The following is a 26,480-nucleotide window of genomic DNA, read 5'->3' on the forward strand; positions in this document are numbered from 1 at the left end:
GGACATTTGCGTGAAATATTATTTATTAATAGATATTAATTAGTTTGGACTGCTTGTGTGTTTTCTATAACTGCAATTTCGTTGCACTTTCGACAAACGAAGATGAGTACTTCTTCAAATTTCACTTAGAATTGGCGGTTCTCCTCTTCATAATTTTTTTAATAGTCTCTTCAAGAATCGTTCAATTAAAAAATCCAAATCGAAGACACATGAAAAATTCGGAGATGGGTCTCTCTTCCTTCGATTCTCTCTTCGTTAGCAGTTCGAGAGTCCTTTCGGTATTGCTCTTCGAATAACAGATGCACGAAGGATGAAAACGATGCACGATATCGATTTTAGAATCTATGAATCGCCAAGAAGACGCATGATCAATTCGGCTAAATCCGATTATCTCGTCGATCCAATTAGAAGGGTGCGCGACCCCCGCGAGGGGGAGGGTGTCGACGGGCGTTCGGCTGGATCAGCTGGCCTTGAAAATTCGGATATCGAAGTAATTGGTGAGAAATGGCGCGACGTGCAAATCGGTATAAAGAAATGGCGCGCACCGCGAAACGACGACGACGACGACGACGACGGCGACGGCGACGGCGAGGACGAGGACGACGACGGCGACGACGACGAGGACGACGTGCACGACGCGCCCTTCCGTCCTTCCTTGCTTCCTTCCTTCTTTCCTTCCTTCCTGCGAAGGACAACGCGGTGGGAAAACCCGATGACGACAGGAGCGGAGAGCGAGTCAGAGGGGGCGACCGCTCGCCGTGAGTTCTTGTGGGATTCTGTCCGCGAAATGCAGTTATCCCGGTGACTCCGCGCGGGGGTGAGTGAGCGGAGAACGCGTACGAGGGGTTGCCTCTCGGCCGTCGCCGTCGCCCGTGGTAGGGGGTTGTTTCTCGTAACCGGTCGCCTTCCACCCCTGTCCCCGCGACGCCGCCGCCGCTACCCCCGACGGCGCTCGAGAGGGTGGCGGACGCGCGGATTGGTCCGGCGGCGGATGCGTCGCCCCAGCGACGACCAATCGGGCAGGCCATCGGGATGCCCGCGGCACCCCCGCCGCCGCTGCCAACATGGCGCGCGTACCAATAAAAATTCCTCCGGAAAATAGCCTGCGAGCGATTTTCTTTCCGGGACCACCAGCGTGTAGCGCTTTTCCAACGACGCACACGCTTCATCCCAGTCATCAATACGCGCCGAGAGAGATATGGCGTACGAGGGATCCCCCTTTTCGCCACCCCAGTCCTCATCATCGTCGTCCTTCCCGCTCTCAATCCTCTCGTCTCTCTCTATCTAAATACTTGCTCCCCCCTCCCTCTCTCTCTCTCTCTCTCTCTCTCTCTCTTATTTCTCTCGTTCTATCAAACGCTATTTTGCTGTCTCTCCCTCCCTCCCCCTCTTTCCCTCTTTCTCTCTCTGTTGCTTTCGCTCTGTCGTGTCTCTTTTCTACCGCGCGCGGCTCTCGTCTTCGTTTTTATTATCTCGCGGCAGATAGCTTTTTTAATTCTTTTCCCCCTTTTTCGGGATTTGATTGTAATGTACACCCACGCCTGTGTGACCCACCTGCGTGCCGCGTCGCGGTGGTGCATCGTTTGCGCCGTGAGATGCATTCGGCCCGGCGCTAAATGTCTTTGTGTATCTCGCGCCTGGCTTTTTCGGAGGATTTGTAATTTGGAGACTCGGACTCTCTCCGTTTTCTCTCTCCTTCTCTCTCTATCCTCTTCCCAGCTTTTCTTTGCCCGTCGTCCCTCGCACGTTCCACTTTTTTTTTGGTCGGAACGCGGTAGATTGCGTTTCTTGATTTCTTCCTTTTTTCGAGATTTCGTCGAGATCGCCCATTCGCGTTTTGGCTGATTGGCTTTGTAAAACCCCGTAAAGTTCTTTAATTACATTTTTGAAATTTTTCTAAATCCCTTCGATGTGTCAAATCCCTAGTTATCGAGGAGAAAAATTAGAATCAATCATTTCCACGTGTCGCTAGATTTTCAAAGTTTAAAAAAACAAATTTGAAGAAACAAGATATCTTTCAATCTTTATGTGCATTGAACAATTTGACATCTCTGAATCTAAAAATTTGACAATATTCACATATAATTTATAAAATTTATAATTTAAGAGATATATATCAATAATGCGGCGCTATTTCTTTTTGTTATCCGAAAAAGTTGCTTTATAATTGTACTTAAAATTAAAGAAAAGGAAGAATATCCATAAAACTCTTACGCCAATTACACTGAATAGCATGGATCATCTATTCCGCTCGTGCGTTTGCCACGCTCTCATTCTCGTTCCGGCGTCCCTTCGCGATTTGCATCGCCATAGCTGCCGGCATTTCCATTTTTCATTTCTGGCTTTCTTTGCGCCAAGCTACCCTCACTTTGTCTCACAGTGGATATCATTTTTAAGTTCCCCACCGCCTCGCGCGCGCTCCTTTGTATATTTCGTGCTTACTTGCTCTCTTCCCTTTTCTACCTTTCGTGCTTCATTTTTCCTTTTTACCTCTCCTCTACCTTTCTTTCTGGAGCGCGCATTTTCTTTTCTCGCGACGCAGTGGAATATGCGCGCTCGTGTCAGACACAGAGAGAGAGCCGTCCCTCGCTCTTCGATTTTCCGCGAGAGTTCTTCGTCCTTGCGCCCTCTTTGAGGCGTCTCCTCCAGCGAGACGTTAGGGGAGAGAGAAAGAGAAGATTTCCTCTCGAGCGCGCCGAGGGAGATCGATGAGCTTCCGCGAGATCGAACGAAGCGGCGAAAAGGGAACCCCACGAAGAAATGTAAAGTTTCGAGAGCTCATTCGAAGCATCGAAAGCGTCTCAGAAGTTACACGCGGCGCGCTTTCAAAGACTCGGCCGCCGCCGTTTTCATTGAACTGGCAAAAGTCAATTTGCTGGCTGCCCCGAAAACTGGGCCACCAACAACTGCGCGTCCTGATCAAAACAGGATAAACAACGGGATAAACGATTTGGAAAAAAGTTTAAAAAACATGTGTTGGGAGAAAAACGGGGAAAAAATTTCCGGAAATGTTTGTGGTTAAAAAAAGTGACGTTTATATAAAGTTGCTTCTATATATTTCATTATGTAATTACGTTCAATTATAATAAACTGTAAAATAATTGAGAGCAAAAAGGATATATTTAGCGCAAATATGAAACTGCCATAATGACAATAAATTCAATTTTCACTGTCATGAATAAATATAGAAAATATTTTTTTTATCAGCAATATTTTTTTGCAGCAAAATCTAAATTTATCAAAATTATATCAATCTTATATACTATATATAAATCTTGATTGAATAAAAAATATAAAATAACGATAGCATATATCTAAATTATACAAAGCATTTTCTAAAAATTTTGATTTAAAAAAAAGAATGATATGAAATAAATACAGTATTGCATAAAAGAATAATTACGTAACAATATTAAAAATGGTAACAAAAATATAAAAATTAAAATTGCGTATAATTAATTTTTTCCTAGATATGTACTTTTTAAATAATCTAATATTTTTTCCTAACTAATGATATATCATCATTTGACATCATCGATTTGAATATCCTCATTAAAGGCTGAAGCCGACAAAAACGATGATAACATGCGGTGCCGGAAAAGTCGCCGCGTGCAGATCAAAGCCAGCAAATTTTCGATAAGTCGTCAATGAATCCAAGGGGATAGCTGGGCAAGGGGGTACCATATCGGCAGGGCGTGGTCGAAATCTGTCACACTAGCCGCGAATAAACTATCCGGCTGTAAGAAACGATATCAAAGTTCCTGTACTAAAGAATATACTTCTGCACTAAAGAATAAAACAGGAGCATTATATATCTCCGATCATTTTCGCAACAATTCTCAATCATTTTCAGCACAATATATGAATACATTAGCATAAAAACTGATGAAATACTCAGATTCTTTTTTCAAGATAAAATACTCAGATTCTTTTTTCAAGAAGAGAAAAATATTAATGCAAAATTAATTTAAAAATTTAAATTATATCAATGCAATCAAAGTATTAAAGTAAAATCGATTTCACTTTTTATTTTTTGTCTCGACAGTATTTAATTACCAACATTAATAAGGCATTGAAACAAACTTATTGCAACTTGTAAGTCTCTAAAGATTAATCATATAATTATGATATATTTAGCTTTTGAGATAAATTATAAATATATATAAATTCCTAATAATTAAAAATTATACACCTTAAATAAAATAATTCACTATATTAAATGTTTTTAAAATCAAGATACATTTGCCATTCACGTGAAGTTTATATAATAATGATAAATAATGATAATAATAAATAATATAAAGAATAAATAATAAAACTTTTAGACGTAAACAAATCTGTACTTTTACATTCCGATATTTTTAGTTGATTTCATATTAAATGACTCATACAGGAATATTAAAATCTGTTTTTTATTTATAGTTATAATTTAATTTTTAAAATTGTATGCATATCTTTTATATCATTTTTTTCACAGCACTATATTATTATCGTCATTTACATAGAGTTACACTAATTTGCATAACATCCCATCCAAATACTAATGAAAATTAAAATGTCAGAAATGAAGTAATGCATATTCTAGTCCGTGACTTATCACACGCACGCCGCTAAAGATGCAATATATGCAAAAAATGTTACAAATATACTATAATAAATTTTACATATATGTTACATTTGCAATTATATACAATCCTTGGCATGTTTCTGCCCCAACAATATTATATTTTTTCGAAGATACATAAATATAATTATGTATTATCGTATGACAAAATATTACACATGTAGTTATATATATCTTTATATATGTGCGCATATGAAATATAAAATTAATGAGCGGTTTGACCATCTGGGCAAAACATGATTGTCGCCGTCATCGGTATAGAATTTCAGTGATTGACAAGATTTCTGTCAAGAATATATTATCAAATATAAATAATGCGTCTCATTTAATTGCATTATTCTTTATTTTATTTAACATGTATTTATCGCTGTTCAAATATATTCAAAACATTCTGCCTCAATAAAATAAAGAAAAAAATAATATTATATTTTTTTTTATTATACATATTATCGGAGATAAATTATAAATTTGCAAATATAAATTACAAACCTTTGCTTTCTGATTTTCTCAGGAACTGTATCTTTATCTTCTTTCTAACTCGAATGAATTATATCTATCGGCTTTGAGATACATTACACAATTTAAAAATTAAGTATAAACTGCTCGCATACGAGCCGACGTGCTTCATTTTTAATTTCACTTGCAAGTCATCGGGGTGCTGTCAAGTACCCTTACAAAGTGTATATAACTTGCATATGGTCCGTACGACGAGACTGGCGCACCATAAAATCTAATCTAATCTCAATGATCTACCCTTTGCGAATTAGATCGATCAAACGGCGGTCATATACAAACAGTGGTTTGACATTACATAGAAATCCATATGGAATTCGCCGACGCCAGAACAGTCATTCGCGTGCAGTAAGATGCACGCCTGCATGAAGAGATGAAATTATTGAGTACTTTACCTCCTTCCATCTTCCCTCCTTTCCATCCTTTGCGTTACACAAATAATCGCTGCGTCGCATTACAACTTACATTTTCTCTGCATTTGCCATAGATGGACAAATATTGGGAATATTTAAACGATGACGATAATTAAATAATTATATAACATTAAAAGTTGAAAAAAAATTGTTACATTTTCTCGGCTTCAAGTAAAGATAATTGCAAATGGAATAATAAAACTTTCACCTATTTTTAATTAGTTTTAATTTTATGAAACTTTAATTCAAACATTAAAAGTCACATTAGAAGTCTGATAAATTGAAAGATTGTAAAAGAAAAAAAGATTATCATTCAGCCAATCGGACAGATTCATCTACTCGTTGCTAAAATTTGATAAAAAACATTGGTATGCATACTTTAAATATAATTCTTAATTCTAAAATTTCATAAAACTGTTACAGTGAAAGATGTCGTGAAAGATTCGTAACGAAATTATAAAAGGAGATGATAGCTATATTATCTCTCTTTTTTTTAATTTTATCATGAATCTTTTACGATATCTATTATCGTAAAGGATCACAAGTGAGAATCGGATATTATTAAACTTTTATCTACTGTAGAATGCATGGCCTCGTAATAAAAGTTTGCGAAAATTAAGATATCAGAAGAATAATTTCACGGAAAATTTTTCAAGGAAATATATAAGAAAAATAATTTAATAGTTAGTTTAAAAAAATTACTTGAAAGAAAAAAACACTTCAATCAAAAATATACACGATATATACAAAATAAAAATTTAATTATTAAATAGAAAATAAAGCTAAAGCATGCATAATAATTAAGATTGAACCTTCTTTTTCGATATTTCTCATTATTTGCCAGGATATAAGAATTTGTCGCAAATTGTGAAGCAAACAAAATAAAATATATATTAATAAATAACAGAAAAAAATAAGCAGCGAGTCATGGGAACCGATGGGACGCGAGACTGTTAAAGCGAATTATTGCATCGACAATGAAGGAAACCTCAAAGGGACCTAGTTCGGTCTTGAATTGGCCCGCTTTGCCTGAATTTTAGGCATTGTCGAGAGAAAATTACGACCTTCGAAAGAGTGTCGACACGCGCCGTGGGCGTTCTGTTTTGGAGGAATTGAAAGAGGCGGAATTGCCAAGCTTCCGCGCGCGAAATTTCTCCCTTTATGCGACGCCCGACAAAGGCCGCGACTTCGAATTCGTTGGCGTTGCACACTTCGCTCGGATTCGCGTTGTTCCACAAAGCTTATTATCGCAATCTACGATTGCCATAATGAATGAATATTCAGCAAGATTATTTTTAAACGAATATTTTGCGTCCAAATATCGCACAATTTTGCGACACGCTCGCAAAGAAGTGCGTGCGAAGTGAAATTAAAACGATGCCCATTTCAAGAAAATCTCCGCTGCATAGATGGGCGTATTTTTGGTTACAGAGCCTAGTAATTGGCCTATTCAGATCGAGAGCAATATTTTGACGTGGTTTAGCCGATGACACGTGCGGCCAACAAATTGGCAAGCACGTGTCGGTCGACTTGTGCGTAAGAGAGACTTTTGTCCGATTTAAACGTTACTGTCCGATTTAAACAGTACTGTTACCCCTGTCTGTCACGTGTATAAAGAGGTGTGATCGGTTATTTGCCGAGTCTAATTCTTTTCAGAGATATATAATTTTGCTTTGTTATCTTAAATTGTTATCTTTTGTTAACTTTGTAGATTTTGGATACTATATTTTTACACAAAGTAGATAAAATTCAGTAATATTTAACCAAATATATTTTATAAAACCAAATATATTTATTTATATCATGCATTGGTTATTTATTACTTGGTTCGAAAAGGAAAATTGAGATTATATATTGTATATAACTTTCGGTATCCTCTTATTTATAAGTGATTAAATTTTAATTGTTGAACAAGAATGCGAAAAATTGATAAAAGACATAATTCCTAAGTTTTTAAATATTTAGTTTATAAATATTTAGGATAAAATTATAAAATGGGATTTTGTTTTTTCTACCCTTAATATAAAATTCTTCTTTTACAGTTTAATATTTTATCTATTGTTTCAATATTATTTATGTTTTAATCTAAATCAATCATTAATATTCTTTAATTAGACTTCAGCTATAAATAAGTATGTGTACATTTTACAAAAATAATTTATAATACAAATATAGCAGGAAATTTTTTTAAATATCCTCATTGATACAAATTTCATTTTCGTTATCTTTATAATTTTTATTCACCATTAAATATTTCTGTTCCTTGCCGTTTCTTTGTAAAGAATCGGACCTGGAATCCAGAAATTTTCCATCATCAAATACTCCGTCTTATATAGGATATAGAATCGGTCGAGAAAAAGAGCGCGGAACAGCGTTGCTGGCAAAGAGAATAAACGATGACAAGAAATATCGGCAAAAATTACGTCCTTAAAAACAAGACAGAGTTTCTTCCTCGGCTGCTTCGTCGTCATCGTCGTCGTCGTCCTCGTCGACGCCGTCCGATCCGAGAGATGATCAAGAGGGTCAACCTCCCATTCGATCTCTCGATCTTCGACGTACACCCCCGACCTATCTACTACCCCTCTCTCCCTCCCCATCATTCCGGATGTTCGCGCGTCCGTTCCTCTCTCGTCGTTTCCTTCCTCCTTATCTGCTTCTCTGCTCTTTCTCCCATCCTCCCCCCTCTCTTTATCCCACACATAGACGTATACACGTAGATATACACATTATTTCTCTCCCTCTCCGTCGGCGTCTTCTTCTTTTTTCCTCCCTTGCGTGTTTTGCCAAGAGCCCTCACGGGCGGAAGCGTCACGTACTGCTCTGAAACAAAAACGTAGCGACGTCAAATGCGATTACGAGAGCTGCGAGAGCAGCTCCAGAACGCGGATGCTGCGCTAGGTTAGATGGAGAACGGCGGCGGAGGCGGCGAGGGTGAGGGGGTCGAAAAGCAGGGTGAGCGAGAGGACGAGGAGAGGAGAGGAGACGAGACCGACGAGGCGAGGGGGATGTTCGTGCCGAGAGGACGGCTTTAGGGAGAGGGCAGGGGGGGAGGACGAGACGACGAGTGAGCGAGGGGGCAACGAGGGGGGCGGAGAGGGAGGGGGCGCGCGCGGACGCTTATCAGGGATGGAGAATTGTCGAGGGGTGGGTGGGCGAGAGAGTCGGGGTTGAGCGAGATTCTGCGAGGGCTCCAGAGCGATGGCTCGGGCAAACGTGCACGTATACATATATATGTATGTATATATATATATATATATATATATATATATATGTATACGTGGCTGTGCGTGCGTGTATGCGCGCGAGAAAGTTTAGCGCGTGCGTTTAGAGATGCGTGCGTGCACGCGCGCGAAAAATCGATCGCGCCATTCGACGCGTGCAATCATGGACACCAACTATACGTATACGAAACTAGTAACTCCGGAGAACCGTGCGCAGGTTAATTACTATTATCGCGCGAATTTCACCAAGGTATATCGTAGTCGAGCGATTTTCCCTTTTTTTTTCTTTTTTCCACGAGACTCGTGACGTTCCCTTTCGTCGCGTTACCAGAAAATATGATGATTAATTAAGAGCGGCTATTAATACGTTTGTTAATCCGCGCTCTACCAGTTTCCACCGGAATGAGCATCAGGAGTAATGTAGGAGAATTAAAAAGTTATAATGGCAGTTTTTTAGTTCCGATACGTGTTGTAGTCTAATAGAATATTTTATTAAAATATTATTATTATATATTATCTTTATAAAGTATATTACATCGAGCTTATTGAATTATGGAGAAAAATGAATTGAAATTTATATTAAATTAATACTTTTATGTATATATTTCTTTTTGTATTATTTTTAAGCGTTAATATAAATAATATAAAAATAAATATGTCAATTATAGAATTGTTTTATAAATCATACTGGATCAGATATAAAATATTATATAACATCAATCGACTTACAATTTAGATATGAAACTTTGTATTATTATAACACAATTAAGAAGTAGCGCTTACCGATTCGCAAACACTTGTATGCATATTAAGATCATGCAATTATATAAGATTTATAATGCAATTATAATGATTATAAAGTAATGTAAGTAAATAGAATAATGTTATATTGTATCATGACGCCAAATATATTATGAAACTCGAGAATGAAAAAGAATTATATTAATTATAGAAGAGTGTTAAGAAAACAGAATAAATATATAAATGCAATATATTCCAAATAATTGAAAACTACATTTTTTAAATCAAAAAGCATATAAACAATATTTCATATTTTATTCAAGTTATATGAATTATTTTACAAAATGTTGAAGGCTTTATCCAAGCTCACATTTTAATATATTAAAATTTTCACTTTCACATTTTATCTATACATCAATGATACAATTAACAATGATATGACAGTTTAGGATTATTTAAAAAATATAACATTTTAATTTAATGACCGCCATACGTGTTTTTTTTAACAGAAAAAACGACGAGAAAAACGCGTTTCCTCCATTCACAAGATGAGACGGAGTAACTTATTTTCAGAATGACACCCGTTAGAATTAACGTTTCAACGTTGGCGGCCGAGGCTGACGATGGTCGCCAAGCCTCCATTAAAAAGTTGTTAAACGCAGCCTGACGGCGCCCCGCGGCAAATTGGAACCCCATCATAAGTCTTCCTTGTATATAATGTACATGGCTGTTAGAGCAAGCCATCTACAAGATAGTGAGATCGAAGTAATTAAGTATTCGACGAAGATATTTTGATCAGGCTGAGAGTTGCCGATGGATGTGTATACGTGAAAGAAAACGAAAGTTTCTTCCTCTTGAACGAAAAAATATATTAAAACAATATGTTTAAATAAAAATTTACAATGGAATAAGTTGACGTCTGGCATTTTGAACAATTTTTTATTTTTATTTTATATATTAAATGTTGTATTTGTGTAATTAAAATTATTAAATATTATTAAGTATAAAAGAATTAAGATGGTGATTGAATAATGTCTTTAATGCAGATTCTTATGAATATATTATGTAATATTGATAAAAAAAACTCTTATACTGCACCTTGTATTATAATTGAATATCTACAAAATAAATATTTTCCATTTTAAAGAATTATACGTATATATGTATGCTTAAGAAATGTCAAAAAGTTAAAAAAATAATTTACGAGCAAATAATTGCCAGAAAGAGAGAGAGTTACATTATATGGAGTGCTAACATTGCGAATGCACAGTTTGTAATGTATTTTCTAAGATTTACTATAATAATTCAGCAGTTATTATTGCTTATTATCCCCAATGAAAAACGTACGAAAGTAACAATGTCATGACGTTTTGTGTCACGAAAACGCAATAAATTTGTTTGACATTTTCCGTCCATTCCTTCCATCCTCGCTCTCCGCCACTTCTTTTCCGAGGGAGAAAAAGCTCTCGAACAAGTTCAACGTTTTCTACGTAACGCTGACTGGAAACTCTTGGCCAGGCCAAGGGAGAGGTTCAAAATAAGAGAAAAGCACGCGTAAAAAGCATCGAAGTGGTACGGCGCCTGGTGAGAGAGGATGGTTTAAAAGTACATGGGATGGAAAAGGTGTGTAAAGGACGTATAGGTAAAACGTAAAGCTGTGTGCAAGTGCGCGCTCATCGAAATCTATTTCTCGCCTAATGGAAAAGTCAATTATTATAGCAAATAATGTACGTAAAATTTCCCGATAACTTCCAAATAACCATCGTCACACACAGTAAGATCACGTAATAAAATTCGCGAAAACAAAAGAGACATGGCTCTTTTTTATAATTAAAATTGAATTCCGAACAATGATCCATATCTTTAATTTCCTTAAAAATCGATCACATACATCTCACACTGTAATTTTAATCTGATTTTAATTTTTTAATTTTATTTATCTTTTTATGAAAACTTGTTTTATTAATTTTTAAAAAGGAGATATAAGTGTAAAATCCATAGATCTCGTTTATAAAAATTGTACTTATTTATGAACAAATATATGTAATTGATATTTATCTCCCTTTAAAAATTAATAAATTTTCGCGAGAAGAAAAATATCTCATTAAAAAAAAAAAAAAATATATATATATATATATAAAACAACTAATATTTCATTTAAAAAATATATATAATACATAATATATAAAAGACTTGACATATACTTAAAAAAATTGATTAAATGCAAATTAATCTCATATCTTGTTAAAATATTAAAAATGACATAAATGATACTGCGTTTAATAAATTATTAACGATTACGATATTTTCAGGAAGCGGACATTCAGGCTTCGGGGTTCGTTAGCCAACCGCGAAGATCACGAGTTTAAGAGACAGGGTACTTGAATATACACGCATACGCATCACACGCACACGAAATAATCATGGTCGCCGTCGCGCACGGAGAAGGAAAGAGGGTCTGAAAACCGCGGCAAGTCGAAAAACCGCCATGCGGCATTTCCAATTCTTTTTGCCCCGGTCCAGCGCACGCATCGGGTCAGCTTTCAGGCTAACGCGGTAAAGAAAATATTTTTAAAATAATTTTGCACTTAGGTGTCCTGTACCGTCGCCGCTGCGGCCGGCGCCGCCGTTAAGTTGGACAGAAACAGCCGATGCGAAAGAACGGGAAAGAGAGAACGGGTTAAAAGAGTGCAAGGGAGTTGCTTTACAGCTTTATCCCATTCCAGCGTGTCTCTCCCCCTTACATGTGTTTAGCGAAAAAAAAAGAGAGCGAGCAACGAGAGGAATGGAGGGCGCGGGAAAGGCGTAATGATATTTCTATCATTTAGGTAGGCTGGGAATAATCCGGGATAAAATTATGCGGGCCCGTCACGTAGATAACGCGAATGTTTGCGACCGATTGTGATGCGAAACGTATAGTTAGGTATCGCTTAATTAGCTGAGTGTAGCTGAGTTAAATGCGAATCGTATTGAACGTGTGAAAGAAACGAGCGAGGGTGGTTGTTCGAAACAATCGCAGGACTCTTTCGGAGGGACAATTCTGTAGAATTCTGTCGACTGAAAAAAATAAATAATGAAAAAAATATCTTGACATGAAAAAATAAATAATGAAATAAATATCTTGACATGAAAAAATAAATAATGAAATAAATATTTTTTGAAATGAAAAAAATAAATAATGAGATAAATATCTTAACATAAAAAAAATAAATAAATATCTTGATATGAAAAAAATAAATAATGAAATAAATATTTTGACATGAAAAAAATAAATAATGAAATAAATATCTTGACATGAAAAAAATAAATAATGAAATAAATAACTCTTGACATGAAAAAAATAAATAATGAAATAAATATCTTGACATGAAAAAAATAAATAATGAAATAAATATTTTGATATGAAAATAATAAATAATGAAATAAATATCTTTTTTGACACGAAAAAAAATAAATAATGAAATAAATATCTTGCCATAAACGTTTCTTTGCGCGAAACACTTGAATGATAAAAGACATTTTTCAAATATTATATATCTGTTGGATTATGAGAATTTTTAAAAATAGATCCATTTGTAATTATATTTTTTTCCGTGTCACTTTTGTTAGTTGTCTCTCGTTTCTTCCTCGCAAAAATCGTTAAGAGCAATTTCAATTGTTAATTAAAAATATACTGTACTTAGAACCATTTAATTAAAATTGATCGGTCTTAATCCTAGTTGAAGCTATTATCCCTTGCATTTACTTTGTCTTTCTCAGTTAAAAATTTCTAATTTTTCTGCAACTCGTATTCTTTTCCAGAATGAATCTGTCCCCTGGCTGTAATTTCTATATTCTTCTTTCTTCTCTTTCGCTTCTCGATCGCGACTCGCGTATGATCGATCAAACTAACGAAGGCAGTGTGGCGAAAATTGGGAAGGAAACTCACGTCCTTTTTTTCGTCCGATGTACGATTCGGAGCGGAAAAGGGCAGGGCGGAGAGCGCGAAAATCGCGAAGCACGAAAATCGAGGAGGAAATGCGGAAAATCGCCTCGGTCGTCTGCAATCACGCTGTCGGTGAGAGAAATTGCTGCAGACTATAAGAGAACATTCTCTCTCTCTTTCGCTCTGTTTCTCTCAACGACGAAGGCGTGATTATCACAAGAATATACGCGTATGAAAAATCGCATGATATCTCATGTTTGCTTTTGATTTTCTCTGAAAACTCTTTTACCTCTCTTGAGCTATGTGTTGAGAGATAGTTCGAAAATATCAGTGGAAAGATTTAGTATAATTACAATATCGACATTACAAATTGTGCGACTTTGCTCTTTCTTGACAAGTTGATACCAATATTCGATAATTAATTATGCGTCAACAGAATGCATTAATAAATTGAATTTGCACTCTAAAGATACAATCTGCATGAATTCTCGGAGTTCCAAGGAAAGATGAGCACGAATCGTAACCGTCGAATTGCAAAATTTCGCATTAGCCAATGATAATGACAATAAATTTTAAACGTTAAAATAATAATAGGATCATACTCTCTTATGTAAACTCGCTAATCATTATATGTTAATTTAAACAGCATAATTTTATACACGTGACAAAAACGTAGGGTAAATATGTGAGAGACTTAAAAAGCCGAATAAAATGGAAGGGTTATTTTTTTAATCAAACATCGGAATTTTTCGTTAAAAGCATAATTACACGACAATATGTATCCGTAAAAAAAATGAACTATCAACTTGATAGTGAGGCAATTTGTTATTGAATATGTTCATATTAGAATATCGAAGGTATACACAAGAGGGGTATCGCACTAATCACCGGCCAATGCTGGTGCATGCGACCTTACATGGACACGCGAGATTGAACGGAATGGGGCAATGGCGCGTGAAAAGCTCCAGATAACACGACGATATTTCGAGCGGCATATCGGCAAAGCTCAAAGAGTTAATCGTATGTCCGCGAGGCAGATGACAGAACGGGAGAGGAAAAAAAAAGCGCCGCGAGCCGGCCGCGCTTGTATTTTCGATAATTATTCGACAGTCGATTTGCGTGCGGATGGACTGCGCATTGGGGGGAGGCGGAGGGGAGGTAAACGGGGGATGAACGAGCAGGTTGGCAGAGGAGGAGGAGGAGGAGGAAGAGGGGGGGAGGCAGGGAAGTAGACACGATTGCGGGGTCGCGGGGATGGTTTCCGAGAGTCGCGTTCAACCATCCGGAAGCTATGAATATATTATTTGACGGGCAGTTTCGGTAGACTCCGATCGGATGGAGCATCGATCATGGCTGGCGCATCCCTTTGGGCCATTTTCATGCGTCAGAATGCGACACGCCTGCGATCGAGCGATTGCTGTGAAAATAAAAAATAAAAAAAAAATAAAATAAAAGGGCACAGACAGGCGCTCGCGCGTGAGCGTATCCAAACAACGCGGCCGCTAACCAGCGCGATATTTTTCTCCAACGAAAAAATTCGAATAGCGAAAAAAAGGGAGATGGGCATCGGGCAATAAATCGATTTTCCTTTCGTCGAGAGATAAGAAATTCAATAGATAGCCATAAAAAAAAGTGTACATTTGCAAAACCAAAATTGACGAGAATAATCAAAGACGGATTTAAAATGATAGCTATCTTATATATTTCTTTTCGTTCTCTTTTAATTACTGTTTCTACATTATTGTGATTCAGTAATATATATATATATATATATATATATATATATATATATATATATATCATTGTTGATCGAAATCTTAATTCACAAATAATATATTAATTAATTAAGCGTGCATTATTCAGTTTATAATTACTAGAAGACCATTTCATCAACGAGTACTTTAATCCCTTCTAATTAAATAGTTTGAAATTGCAAGTCGTTAGTTAAACTTAAACAACCTTTACTTCGAGCAATGATAACTGGAATTTTCGCAAAGACAGATTGCCGCTCCGAGAAAGGATGAAGATAACGAGAAGTTAAAATTACAATGGAAAATCCGTTCGACAGAATGTTCTGCTTTCTGTTGCATAGTGTGAAACACGAATTTAAATATTATGAAATGTGACATTCTCTTGCTTTGTAATTGATGCAGACATTTCTGAAATAATTTTTAATAGTCGTTCGGACGAATTTTATAAATCAATTTTACACGCACAAATTTCCTATCTTTTTAAATATTATATATAAAGATATGTTTAATATTTAAAAATAATCTCATCTTCATCCGATTTCTCTAAAAATTTCAAATATGCCATGAAAATTATCATATATTTTTATCGATTCAGCTATTATTACAATTTGCACTTTTTATACAATAAAATAATAACATTTAATTATATATAATAATAATAATAATAATAATATAATAATAATAATAATAATATAATAATAATATATAATAATAATAAAATATCCTAAAAAGATAGATTCCCATAAATGCGAAAATATGGCTAAATTTATTTTAAAAACAGGATAAGGAGAGGGAGAAAGCTAGATTATTTAAAATATATTCAATTTGATTTAACATTCCGAGAATCGACGAAGTTTCCTCGAAATATCGTGCGATTGAAACGCATCCGTGGGCGATAAGCTGTTCATGGAGAAATCGCGATGGGTGGTCTTTCTTCGTAGTAATCGAGTAGAAAACTCAATCGCGATCTGACTTTCGCATGGCTAGTTTTGCTCATTGTTATTGATTCGATTTTCAAAAGATAGTCTCCGAAGAGACGAAGAAAGGAATATTTTCCGATCGATCCTTTTCTACTGCACCGCAGCTGTTGACGTTAATTTTAATCGACTTGCGCGCAGTTTGACCAGATTTATTCGCAGTTTGTTTTCAATCCAATCTGCGATATATATATATATATATATATATATATATATATATTCACATATCAGAATCTTAATTTTTATTTTAATTGTGACATGTCTTTTATAACGTTTCACCTTATCCGAAACTGAATTGTTCATCAATAAATAAATGTATCTTTATCGAAGCCTTGCATCAATTTCCTATTGTGCGAAATTAATTAAATATTTTCGTATAATTGGCGGCCAAAAATGGTACTATTAATCATAAATAATTGCATCAAGTGCGGTTTGGTCAGAAAGAACTCGAAATTTTTGCGAAATTCCATGTACTTGCTCAACACGAAAAGTAACCGCGATCATAAAGAGATCCCACATACGCGTACGAGAGTGGTGGGCGCCACATGATGCAAAATGCACCACGAAAAATTCGGGACCGGGAAGGGGAGGAACGCGAAACTGGAAGATGCAGTCCGACGTAACCTTTGACGCGTCATGGTCGGCGTCATAGTCGGCGGGCGCGCTTTGAAGTCCGCGTATTTTAATGCAACGGCGAACTGTGCATATCGAGAGACTGCTGAATTAATCGCAGGGCACTTCAGCGGGGACGGGGCGGGGAAGAGGGGGAGATGAGAGAGAGAAAGAGAGAGAGAGAGAGAGTGAGAGGGACGAGGAAACCCTAGAGGGAAGGGAGAGAACGAACCGGCCCCGCGCTTTTCTGGGGCACGTGCCCATGGGTATCGGTATTTCGGGGTGCGTTAATACCTCACTATCCAGACGGATAGAGAGAGAACAGAGCGAAACATCCACTCCTGCACATTGTTTGCGGCTTGGAATCAATAAAAGCATAGCTTTAGGCTACGGTGGTCGCCATGGCAACGGGAGACCCATCCGTGCACTATCCCACTCGTCTTCTCTCTCTCTCTCTCTCTCTCCCTCTCTCTTTCTGTCACCCTCTCTGTCTCTTTCTCTCTCTCTCTGTCTCTCTCTCTCTCTCTCTGTCTCTCTCTCTCTCTCTCTCTCTCTTCCTCATCCTCGTCCTTCGCCTCCTTCCTCCCTCCCTGTGTCACCCCCGCATCTCTCTCAACCCCTCGCAGTTTATCTTCCATCCCTCTTCGATCCTCAAACACGCATACCCTCTGTTCTTCTCTCATCTTCTCTTTCTCTCTCTCCTTCTCTCTCTCTCTCTCTCTTTTGCTTTCGCTCTTTATCGCCACATCTGCATGTGTTCTCTTCCTCTTTCTCTCCCTCTCTGTTTCTCTTTTTCTTTCTCTTTCTCTGTCTCACTGACTCCTCAAAAACTCTGTTTCGGTCAACTCGAATTTGCAACCGCGATCGAATTGGTCTCACAATAGAACGCTCTTAAATTCGCATCGTCCCGCGATTTAGTTTTGACAACGATTTTGAGGGACAGATTTGGACCGATGTCCAATGGCTCTCATAACAAACATATACAATGATAGATAATTAATAGAGATTCGTAGGAAAATGGATATTCATCCAGATAGTAAAAAACAGATTGCCAAATATTTGTTGTGAGCTTCGTCAACGAATAAAAATCCGATATATATTATATTATATGTGACGTTAGATTCTAATAGAGTTCTGTTAACGGACTATAACCGCAGATTAATAGCAAAAATCAAAATTGCGAACACAATCTGAACATATAATATGACACTCTTCACATAAAACATGCGTTTATGCAGCGGCATGTAATAACAGTATTAATAAACATTGTAATTATTTGCTATTGTACGGCACAAAATGAATATTGCGGTGTATTTTAAATTCCAAAAATATATTTATTGAATGTCTGTCGCAGGCAGGAATAATACATGATACAAAAGACCGATTTTCTGCATGCAAAACTTTCGTTTTTACCATCCAGAATTAAAAACCCATTAAACTGCAAGTGGTACAAACATAAATATCACCACCTTAAAATCATGACAGTGATATTTCTGTTTGTATTAGAAATTGCAATTAATTATTGATTATAAATACATAAAAAAATTTTCTTAAAAATCTCCCAAGAATTTCTCAACAATTTCTATTCAAATTTTTAGACAAAATTAAAACGTGTTTCATCGATCGTTTGTAAAATAAAATCGAAGAGATAATTCCGACAAAAATTTCTTAAGCTCCGGCAAAATTTCCAGAGAATTGTTTGATTCTTTTAGGCAAAAGAAATTCGTGGAAAACTACGCAGGTTTTTAAAGTTTTTTAAAATAATACATACTCTATAGGAATCGAATACGAATCGAATCCACACGCGCTTATTTGGCAAAAGGAGCGGGATAATCGAATTAGCCGACTTTTCGCATGGATTTGGAGGAAAACGAAACGAGAGCCCGCTCAAAGAGAGCGGTCGTTCGTTCGGAGCAACTCGTTCAACACGCAAACTCCAATGGAAAAACGTCGATAAGCGTCGTCGCGCGTTCTCGCTAACCAAGTCGAGAGCGATAGGGGCGAGAAGGCCACGAACGGGGATCCATAGCGAAGGGGTGGATCGAACGGTCAAAATCGTCGTCGATCAAATCAATCGATCACCACGGGACGTTCAAAACAGGTAAAAAAAAAAAGTGAATTCGTCATTTGCGTTTCGACATTTCGAAACAACAAAGCAGCAGAGTCCGAAATTCCGGTCTAGGGTTATATGACAGTCTAACCTGGCGCTCCATCTATCAAGGGATGATCACCCTCTCGCTTTCGAAATGAGAGATACCCGCCGATAGTCACGGCCGGTGAGCGTCCCGCGGGGATCGCTCAAAATTGCTGTCCAAGAACGCGAAAGTGCTGGCTTTCGCGATCTCATAGAAACAATCGAGCAGTTTTGCATATAATATTACACAGAGCATGCCTGGCTTCATCAGTAACAGATAACTTATCGCGAATGCATACAAACTAAATAACAATAGTCGGTATATTATAATAATGGGGCATATTTCGAATGTCGATTACTGAAAATTATCTTTCAATGTATGTTTTGTTTTAATAAAATATTATTTAAAAATGTATTATATATATTTTCCGTGAGGATAAAATATAGATGCTAAAAAAATATTTATTTAAAATGCACACGCACATCTTACATATACACAACACATACAATAATTAAAATTATTAATTAAAACAACAATTTCACAAATAAAATATTAAAAAGATTTTTATTTTAAATATATTTTATTTTATAGATTTTTATTATCGAAATAATTTTTATTTCAAGTCTTTGAGATTGAATTCAATATTGTCGTAAAGAAAATAATAAGAAGACAAAACAAATATGCATTTATTTCAAAAGTAATCACTGTTTATTTTTAACTTGCAAAGCAAATTGCAATATAAATTTATTTAAAATTAAATAGAAATAGATTTAAGCGAATGTAAATTGCATAAAATAAATAACATTAGTAAAATTCGTAAAAAATATATTCAAATATTTTAGACTGACTGATATTATAAAAGAAATAATTATTTTAATTAATTATTTGAAACCGTCGTGAGAAATGTACAAATTAAATATTTATTTTTTATTTATTAAATTTTCAAGTAGATTTTTAATTAATATATAAATGTGAATTATTATTCGACATTGACTATATAATTTAATGAAAAAATATTAATTTTCATAATTTCGTATTTTTATTTTTTCATATTTTATTTTCCATCTTTTCCATTTTTTTACGATGATTGTAACATATCAAAAATAGAATATTAAGTGATACTTTATATATATATATATATATATATATATATATATATATATATTATATTTACGATAAGCATGTATAATACACTATTGCTGGTTGCACTCAAAGATTTAGTTGCATCAACAATTTAATTACTATCGCATTAATGATCTGTTTTTTAAACTAATCATTTCTATTTGTTTCCAAAAATTCCTCGAAATTTCTTTTATAATCAAGTTTATAACTAAGATACTATTAAGAGACAAAGAATATATAGATATATAGATATCATTATATATGATAAATGAGAGAAATTAAAATCAATCATTTAATTTATATAAATTCATTTCTTTTTCATTGATTTTATACGTGGCTTTGAAAAAGAATCACGGATAAATAAATAAAGAAAACTTACGGGAAAAAATGCAAAATATGTGTATCACGTTCATGTCATCGCGCTAGATCTCGTTAGCACCTACGTGGCCAATCTCCGTCGACGACACGTCGCTCTATGGTCGATCCATTAGTGTCAAATCCGTGAGCTTATCCGTGCACCCGATATACAGCGAAAGATTCTGGTCCCGACGATGCGAAGGAGAATGTCGAGTGGGTGCAGGTCCCCTGTAAGGCGACACAGGTACATATGGGCTCCCCCCATTGAATGGACCAAATGATATAAATTATTTATAGATTTCGACACCGGAGAGAGACGGAGACACAGACGGCCGCGGAGGGTGTTCGAATTGGGGCGCGACGGGACCCCTGGGGGGGTCCTCTCGCGCATCGAAAACCCTTCGGGGATTCCCCCTCTCAGCATATGCATTTTCGCTTCGAGACCACTGTAAGCCTATATAAAATTGATTCCTAAGTACCCCGTATTCGTGTCGGACTCGCGTGTCTTTTAACACCTATGTCAGTATTTGCTCTCTGCGTTCTTGTAAATACACCGTAGACAGTAGCAAAATCAATTTTTCACCCTCAGTCACCCTCAGATATTGTAAACAATAATAGTAAGTAAACAAATATAATAAACCACTCGTTATATAAATAAAACCTGATTTTTTAAATATGTTCTTACAAGTAATAATGTTGTTAATAATAATATAATATAATAATAATAAATAATATAAATATAAATATAGTAATAATATAAAATATAAATTATAATAACAATTTATTATAATAATTAAAATTATTATAATATAAATATAATAATAATATAAAATATGTGAAAAAAAAAGAAAACTAAGTAAAATGTGCATAAATTTCTTTTTATACACGACGTTTATGAGAGTGAACATTAATAAATAAAAAATGTCGCAATATTTTGAAGATCAATCTTTTATATTCCGAGAACTGTCATCGAACATATATATGTCGAGTACATTTGAGTCTGGTCTTGTAACAAATCGGGACGGGCCCACGATCGCGCAGCCCGCCCCCCCGGGGTCCAATCTAAATCAATGGGCTTGTGGGTAATCGCATAATAATTACCGGGACCCCCTCTACCGCCCATCTGTCGCTGATCGACGGGGTGTTCGAACCCTCAGAAGAAGCAGACACTCTACCACGGCGACACACCCGATGAACACGTCCCAGCAGGTCCCATTGTCGATGGGCACCGCTCGGAATGTCGTGAAGCGTCCCTCGTCATTCTTTCTAAACTACATTCGATCGTGTACAAACCGCCGCAAATAAATAAATGCGATTCGTAAAATAAAATATCTTGATTTAACTTAGAAATGCGAATTAAGCTCTCTGGAAGAATGTCATATGTGTTATTGGATTTCAAGAGTTTACATCCAGTATATCTGACATATAATATAAATAGATAGAAATATTACTTTTTTTATATGCGATAATCTATTTCAGATAGCAAAATGGAGGTGATACTTTTAATTACTTTGTGGCTCGGCCTAGCAACTGGTCACTTTCGTGGACCGCATCATCCTAAGAGTAGCATATCCCATCATCATTACACACCGCAAAGTGAAATCAAATTAACGCAAGATTCCGAGCTCCTTCACGATACAACGTAAGTTGAAAAGCAATTAATTTTCTCTAAACAAATTAATAACATTAATAAAATTAATAAATTAATAAAATTAATAACTCTCCTATTTATGTCTATAGAATTATATTTAAAAAAAGTATCGAGTAATCTTAAATAATTTTATTTAAGATTAAAAAAGTTATAATTATCGATTATATTTAAAAATCGACAGGAGAAACTATGTGAAGAATAATCGCGAATTGTAATTTTCATTTTATGATTAAAATGCAAAAAGAATTGCATTAAAATAAAATATTTGTCATTAGAAAGACACACAGTGCGATAAAGAGTGGTTTTTTTGGAAAAGAAATCAAAATAAAAATTCTTAAATTGATGAGTGTGTAGATAGTTTTGAGATAAGTTCATATTTTATTTATTAGAAGTTTTCAAGAGCCAAATATTGTAAAATATGACTCTGGCGTACTTTAGCTACGTAAAAAACAGAGAAAAGTTTCATGAAGAAATAAAATTTCCTCGAAGCAAAATACGAAAATCTCGTCAAATTTCTGCACTGCTAAAGCACAGAATATACATATAGCACAGAATATACATATACTTGGCATATGACATTTATCGTAAATTTTTAAAAGCTAAAAATTGCAAAATTTAACTTTGTGCTGTGTATCTCAGATTGCGTTCATGCTAGTATTAGTACAAGTATAGGTATCATTTTACACAAAAATTTATTTCTTGCTGCTATCAGATAATTCTGCAATCAGAATTTTACATCTTCCGAACGAAAATGTCTAAATTTAGTCTCTCTAATTCGGCTGGTCCTCCTGTCGATTGTTAAGCAAATCGAAAATCCATTAAATTTCCAAGTACTCAAAAAATAGAATCCACTCCATAATTTTAGGCATTTAAAAGAGGACATCGGTCCCATGGCCGATCAACTCGACTTTTCAAAGATGACAGAACAGGAAATAGAATTCTACTACTTTAAGTACGTTTGGGATATCGGGATTTGCCTCATTATACCCAAAAAAATATTGAATTTACCGTTGCTAACAGATTCTTGAATTATAGAATCCATGATATCGACAATAATACAAAATTAGATGGATTAGAAATTCTTCATGCTCTTCAACATACTTTACACGAGGATGGCGAGGAAACGCAATCGGAACAAGACTTGTCTTGGATTGTAGGTATGTTTGAATAAAATTGATATAACATAGCACTAGAAATTATATAAACGCATAATGTATGGGTACATGCGGGTCCTTTTTACAAGTATGCGAAAAAAGCGATTTTTAATCTAACGTAATTATTTAATATATTTACTTTAGATTTAATAGATAAAGTACTGGCAGAGGATGATGTGAACAACGACGGCTATCTAGAATATGTCGAATATGTAATGGGAAGGAAGAGAGATCATGATGCGCAAGAGAAACGAAACAAGCTCAGAATGGGAACGTGAAAATTGTTAACTTGGAGTATATGAATATATAATCTTGGATTATATATTAGGAAGAGATAAGATAATATGAAAGAAATGCATTTTACATATTGTAAGGTACAATACGAATTATATATAACTACATATGATTGATATTCTGCTATCAGTATCGTAGTATATAATTTTTCATTTTTATACTGTAATATATTTTACAATTATTGTTTATTTCGCAAATGAAAAATCAGGAAATATAAGTTGAAGATATTTTATTCCTTTTGTAACAACTTTCTTTGTAATAAATTAATTCATACTACTTAAAGGGACATTCGTTATGACTAAACTTTTTTCCCAAAGGTCTTTCACTATTTGAATCTATAAAGTAAAGATGCAGTTCATATTAATCATATTTGAAAAAAATATCTTATCGATAATATACATAAGTAAATATGTTTTATATACCTTAATGTCGTCGTCTTCAATCGGCAATTCCTTGACATATATAAAGTCGGGATAGGATATTATTATTTTCTGAATGCTAGGAACAAATTCTGCATCAATTTCTAAAAATTGCGGCTCATATTCGTGATATTCTTTGGAATTTTCGGTGGAATAATATATCTTATATTTTTCATCTTCTTTTATTAATCTAATAATAATATAATAAAATATAATTATATATTTATGTCTCGTTAGATATTTTTTGCTTTTTAAAATAAATTATAATTTTTGTTACCTTATACAATGTATTCTCAGCAATCGTATCTTTGTCTCAAGTGTTATATTTACGCGATTCTTAACGATTCCGTTGATCATAATCTCGCCGTCTTTCGCCACTGAACATTCTTCTTCGATTTTGGAGAGCAAAGGAGGCAAGAAGTCATGAATGTGATCTTTGGCCATCAAATCAGCTGCGCTGTCCAAATCGATGTAATTTATCAAATTAGTAACCATATCCTTAACGTCTTCTTTAAAAGCCATTCTGTGTTCTGTTTTATTTGTGCTATGTGCAATGCCAGTGTATCTAAAATATCCTACAGGCAATCCCCTGCGAAACTTCCAGTCAGTTTCGGTCGCACGTTTCAGAGCTTGCGGAAGGACTTTTTCAAGCAAGTCGCACCAACTGCTTCTCTGATACAAACTTATCGTGACATGCAAACTATGAGTATCATCAATGGTCGTTCCTTGATGAATGGTTCCTCGTGGTAAATACAACAAATCCCCAGCATTGACAATTGTATCCAGTATAGGCTCTCCGATTTCCGATTGATCGAAATTCTTAGACGAACATCTCGCCAAATATTCATTAATACTAGGAGGCATGTATAGTCTCCACCTTTTTTTACCTTCGATTTGCAATATAAATGCTTCAATGTCATCATAATGAGGCGCAAAACCTTGACTATTGGGTGGTGTGAGATACAAATTGGCGCCAACAAAACAGCCAAAAAATTCCTGAAGAGTAGCTGTGAAAGTATGTTTTATAAATTAAGAAACAATAACAGAAAATGTTTAGAGAAATACAAGTACAGTATTCTTACCATTGACCAAATGTAACTGAGGTATATATGTCTGAGGATTTAACATTCTCACAGAACAATCGTTCAGATAATAATCCCAAACGACACTTGGAAGAGCACGACCAGCGGGATTATGAGTCTCTCTCACTCCATCAACATAAGAAGTAATATCAATGTTTTTGGTGAATAAAATATAATTATCTCTCAATATTTTGTCCAACATAGATGTCGATACAATCCATTTGTAATAATTAGAATTATTTCTTTTTATATGGATTGGGGTAGATTCCCAACGTTGCCTGGTTAAGAAAATAAGACAACTAATATTTTAATATATAATAACAAATGCATAATTATACTTGATTTAAACTTACGTAAAAAATGCTTTTAGTCCCAAAGGCTGTATTAGCCACATAAATAAGTTTACACTATTTCCAAGAGGATCATTCATGAATTTACATTTTTCTATATTTATGTCATTTACATGGCTGTCATCACTTTCTTCCTCAGAAATTTCTCTTAATGCTGCTTCAATAATTTTTTCTTTTTTATCACAAATCTTTTTTTCAGTTTTCTTTTTTTGCTTTACCGTTTTTAATTTTGATTTCTTATGTACACTTTGATTATTTACCTCATTCAATTGTATTTTATTCATTCTTTTTAATTTATTTGTAGGTTTCATCAATTTTGCAATAGGTAAGGAACTTTGTTTGCAGGTTTTCAAACTGCCTTTTTTAGTGACAATACCTTTACTTTTTCGAGAAATATTCAAGCTGTATTTATCTTTATTCTGTCGTTCTTGGATTTTATCTTTGATAATCATTTGTTTAATGCTTTCATCAGATACTTTTGACAACAAAGATGTATTTTTTCTTTTTTTATAATTCATTTCTTGCTCTGCGTTTTTACGTTTCTTTGTATGCACAGAAAAAGCTGATCTTGAATTGTTATCAGACATCTCTATGAATAGAACAAGAGTATAATTAGATCTGATTTCATATATAAATGTAAAGTGCAAATTGTTAATCCGTGAAACTTTGAATTTTTACTAAAAATTTACATAAGATATGCCTTAACATAAATAATAACCTTATTTATCATACACGATTTTATTATAATTCTTCTTTTTCCTTTTTATATTCTCGTGGACAGTAGTATTATCAATTTTCCAATTCGCTTCTTGTTGTTGAAATTCTTGCTCTCGAGCATGTGATTCTTCAAATCAATAAGCCAACGACGTATATAACCTAAACACGTTACCCAGCAAAGGAAGTACTTCGTTTGACCACGTTGCGATTGGCCACAGCCATTATATTGACCTGTGCCTAGGGTAACCAGCAACGATTGACCAATCAGAGAGTCCTATTTTGAATTGGCCAATTGGCGTGGGCAATCGAATCCCACCCTAGCAAGAACACACGTAGACGTAACATCACACGATTGGCTATCAATAGAAAAATTTTCGGGACTTTAGAAATTCTCTATTCGATAGCCAATTGCGCGTCTACCT

The 26,480-nt window shown here is 35.1% G+C and overlaps 2 protein-coding genes across 2 annotated transcripts; one reads left to right on the top strand and one right to left on the bottom strand.

Annotated features, from left to right (window-relative positions):
• The first annotated feature begins 18,716 nt into the window (after window positions 1-18,716).
• On the top strand, window positions 18,717-23,587 carry LOC105256777 (multiple coagulation factor deficiency protein 2 homolog). Its single transcript, XM_011266997.3, has 5 exons — window positions 18,717-18,878; window positions 21,871-22,033; window positions 22,908-22,994; window positions 23,078-23,199; window positions 23,341-23,587. Exons 2-5 carry the CDS (start codon window positions 21,879-21,881, stop codon window positions 23,472-23,474), a joined length of 498 nt encoding a protein of 165 aa, XP_011265299.1. The 5' UTR covers window positions 18,717-18,878; window positions 21,871-21,878; the 3' UTR covers window positions 23,475-23,587.
• A 41-nt stretch (window positions 23,588-23,628) lies between these two features.
• Window positions 23,629-26,247, bottom strand: LOC105256776 (ribosomal oxygenase 1). The gene is made up of 6 exons (XM_011266995.2): window positions 26,060-26,247; window positions 25,345-25,930; window positions 24,992-25,269; window positions 24,187-24,916; window positions 23,913-24,099; window positions 23,629-23,825 (listed from the first exon to the last, which is right to left on the bottom strand). The coding sequence occupies exons 2-6, from the start codon at window positions 25,926-25,928 to the stop codon at window positions 23,754-23,756; spliced, it is 1,851 nt and encodes a 616-aa protein (XP_011265297.1). The 5' UTR covers window positions 25,929-25,930; window positions 26,060-26,247; the 3' UTR covers window positions 23,629-23,753.
• Window positions 26,248-26,480: the final 233 nt, after the last annotated feature.

This window comes from Camponotus floridanus, unplaced genomic scaffold, assembly GCF_003227725.1.
Source record: "Camponotus floridanus strain SB8 unplaced genomic scaffold, Cflo_v7.5 scaffold50, whole genome shotgun sequence".
NCBI classification, from domain to species: domain Eukaryota; kingdom Metazoa; phylum Arthropoda; class Insecta; order Hymenoptera; family Formicidae; genus Camponotus; species Camponotus floridanus.

Coding starts and splice junctions, on each gene's coding strand:
- LOC105256776 (XM_011266995.2), bottom strand. CDS start 25,928: ATGTCTGATAACAATTCAAGATCAGCTTTTTCTGTGCATACAAAGAAA. Junction 25,270..25,344: donor GGACTAAAAGCATTTTTTAC/GTAAGTTTAAAT, acceptor TTTCTTAACCAG/GCAACGTTGGGAATCTACCC. Junction 24,917..24,991: donor TCAGTTACATTTGGTCAATG/GTAAGAATACTG, acceptor ATACTTTCACAG/CTACTCTTCAGGAATTTTTT.
- LOC105256777 (XM_011266997.3), top strand. CDS start 21,879: ATGGAGGTGATACTTTTAATTACTTTGTGGCTCGGCCTAGCAACTGGT. Junction 22,034..22,907: donor GAGCTCCTTCACGATACAAC/GTAAGTTGAAAA, acceptor CCATAATTTTAG/GCATTTAAAAGAGGACATCG. Junction 22,995..23,077: donor ATAGAATTCTACTACTTTAA/GTACGTTTGGGA, acceptor CTTGAATTATAG/AATCCATGATATCGACAATA.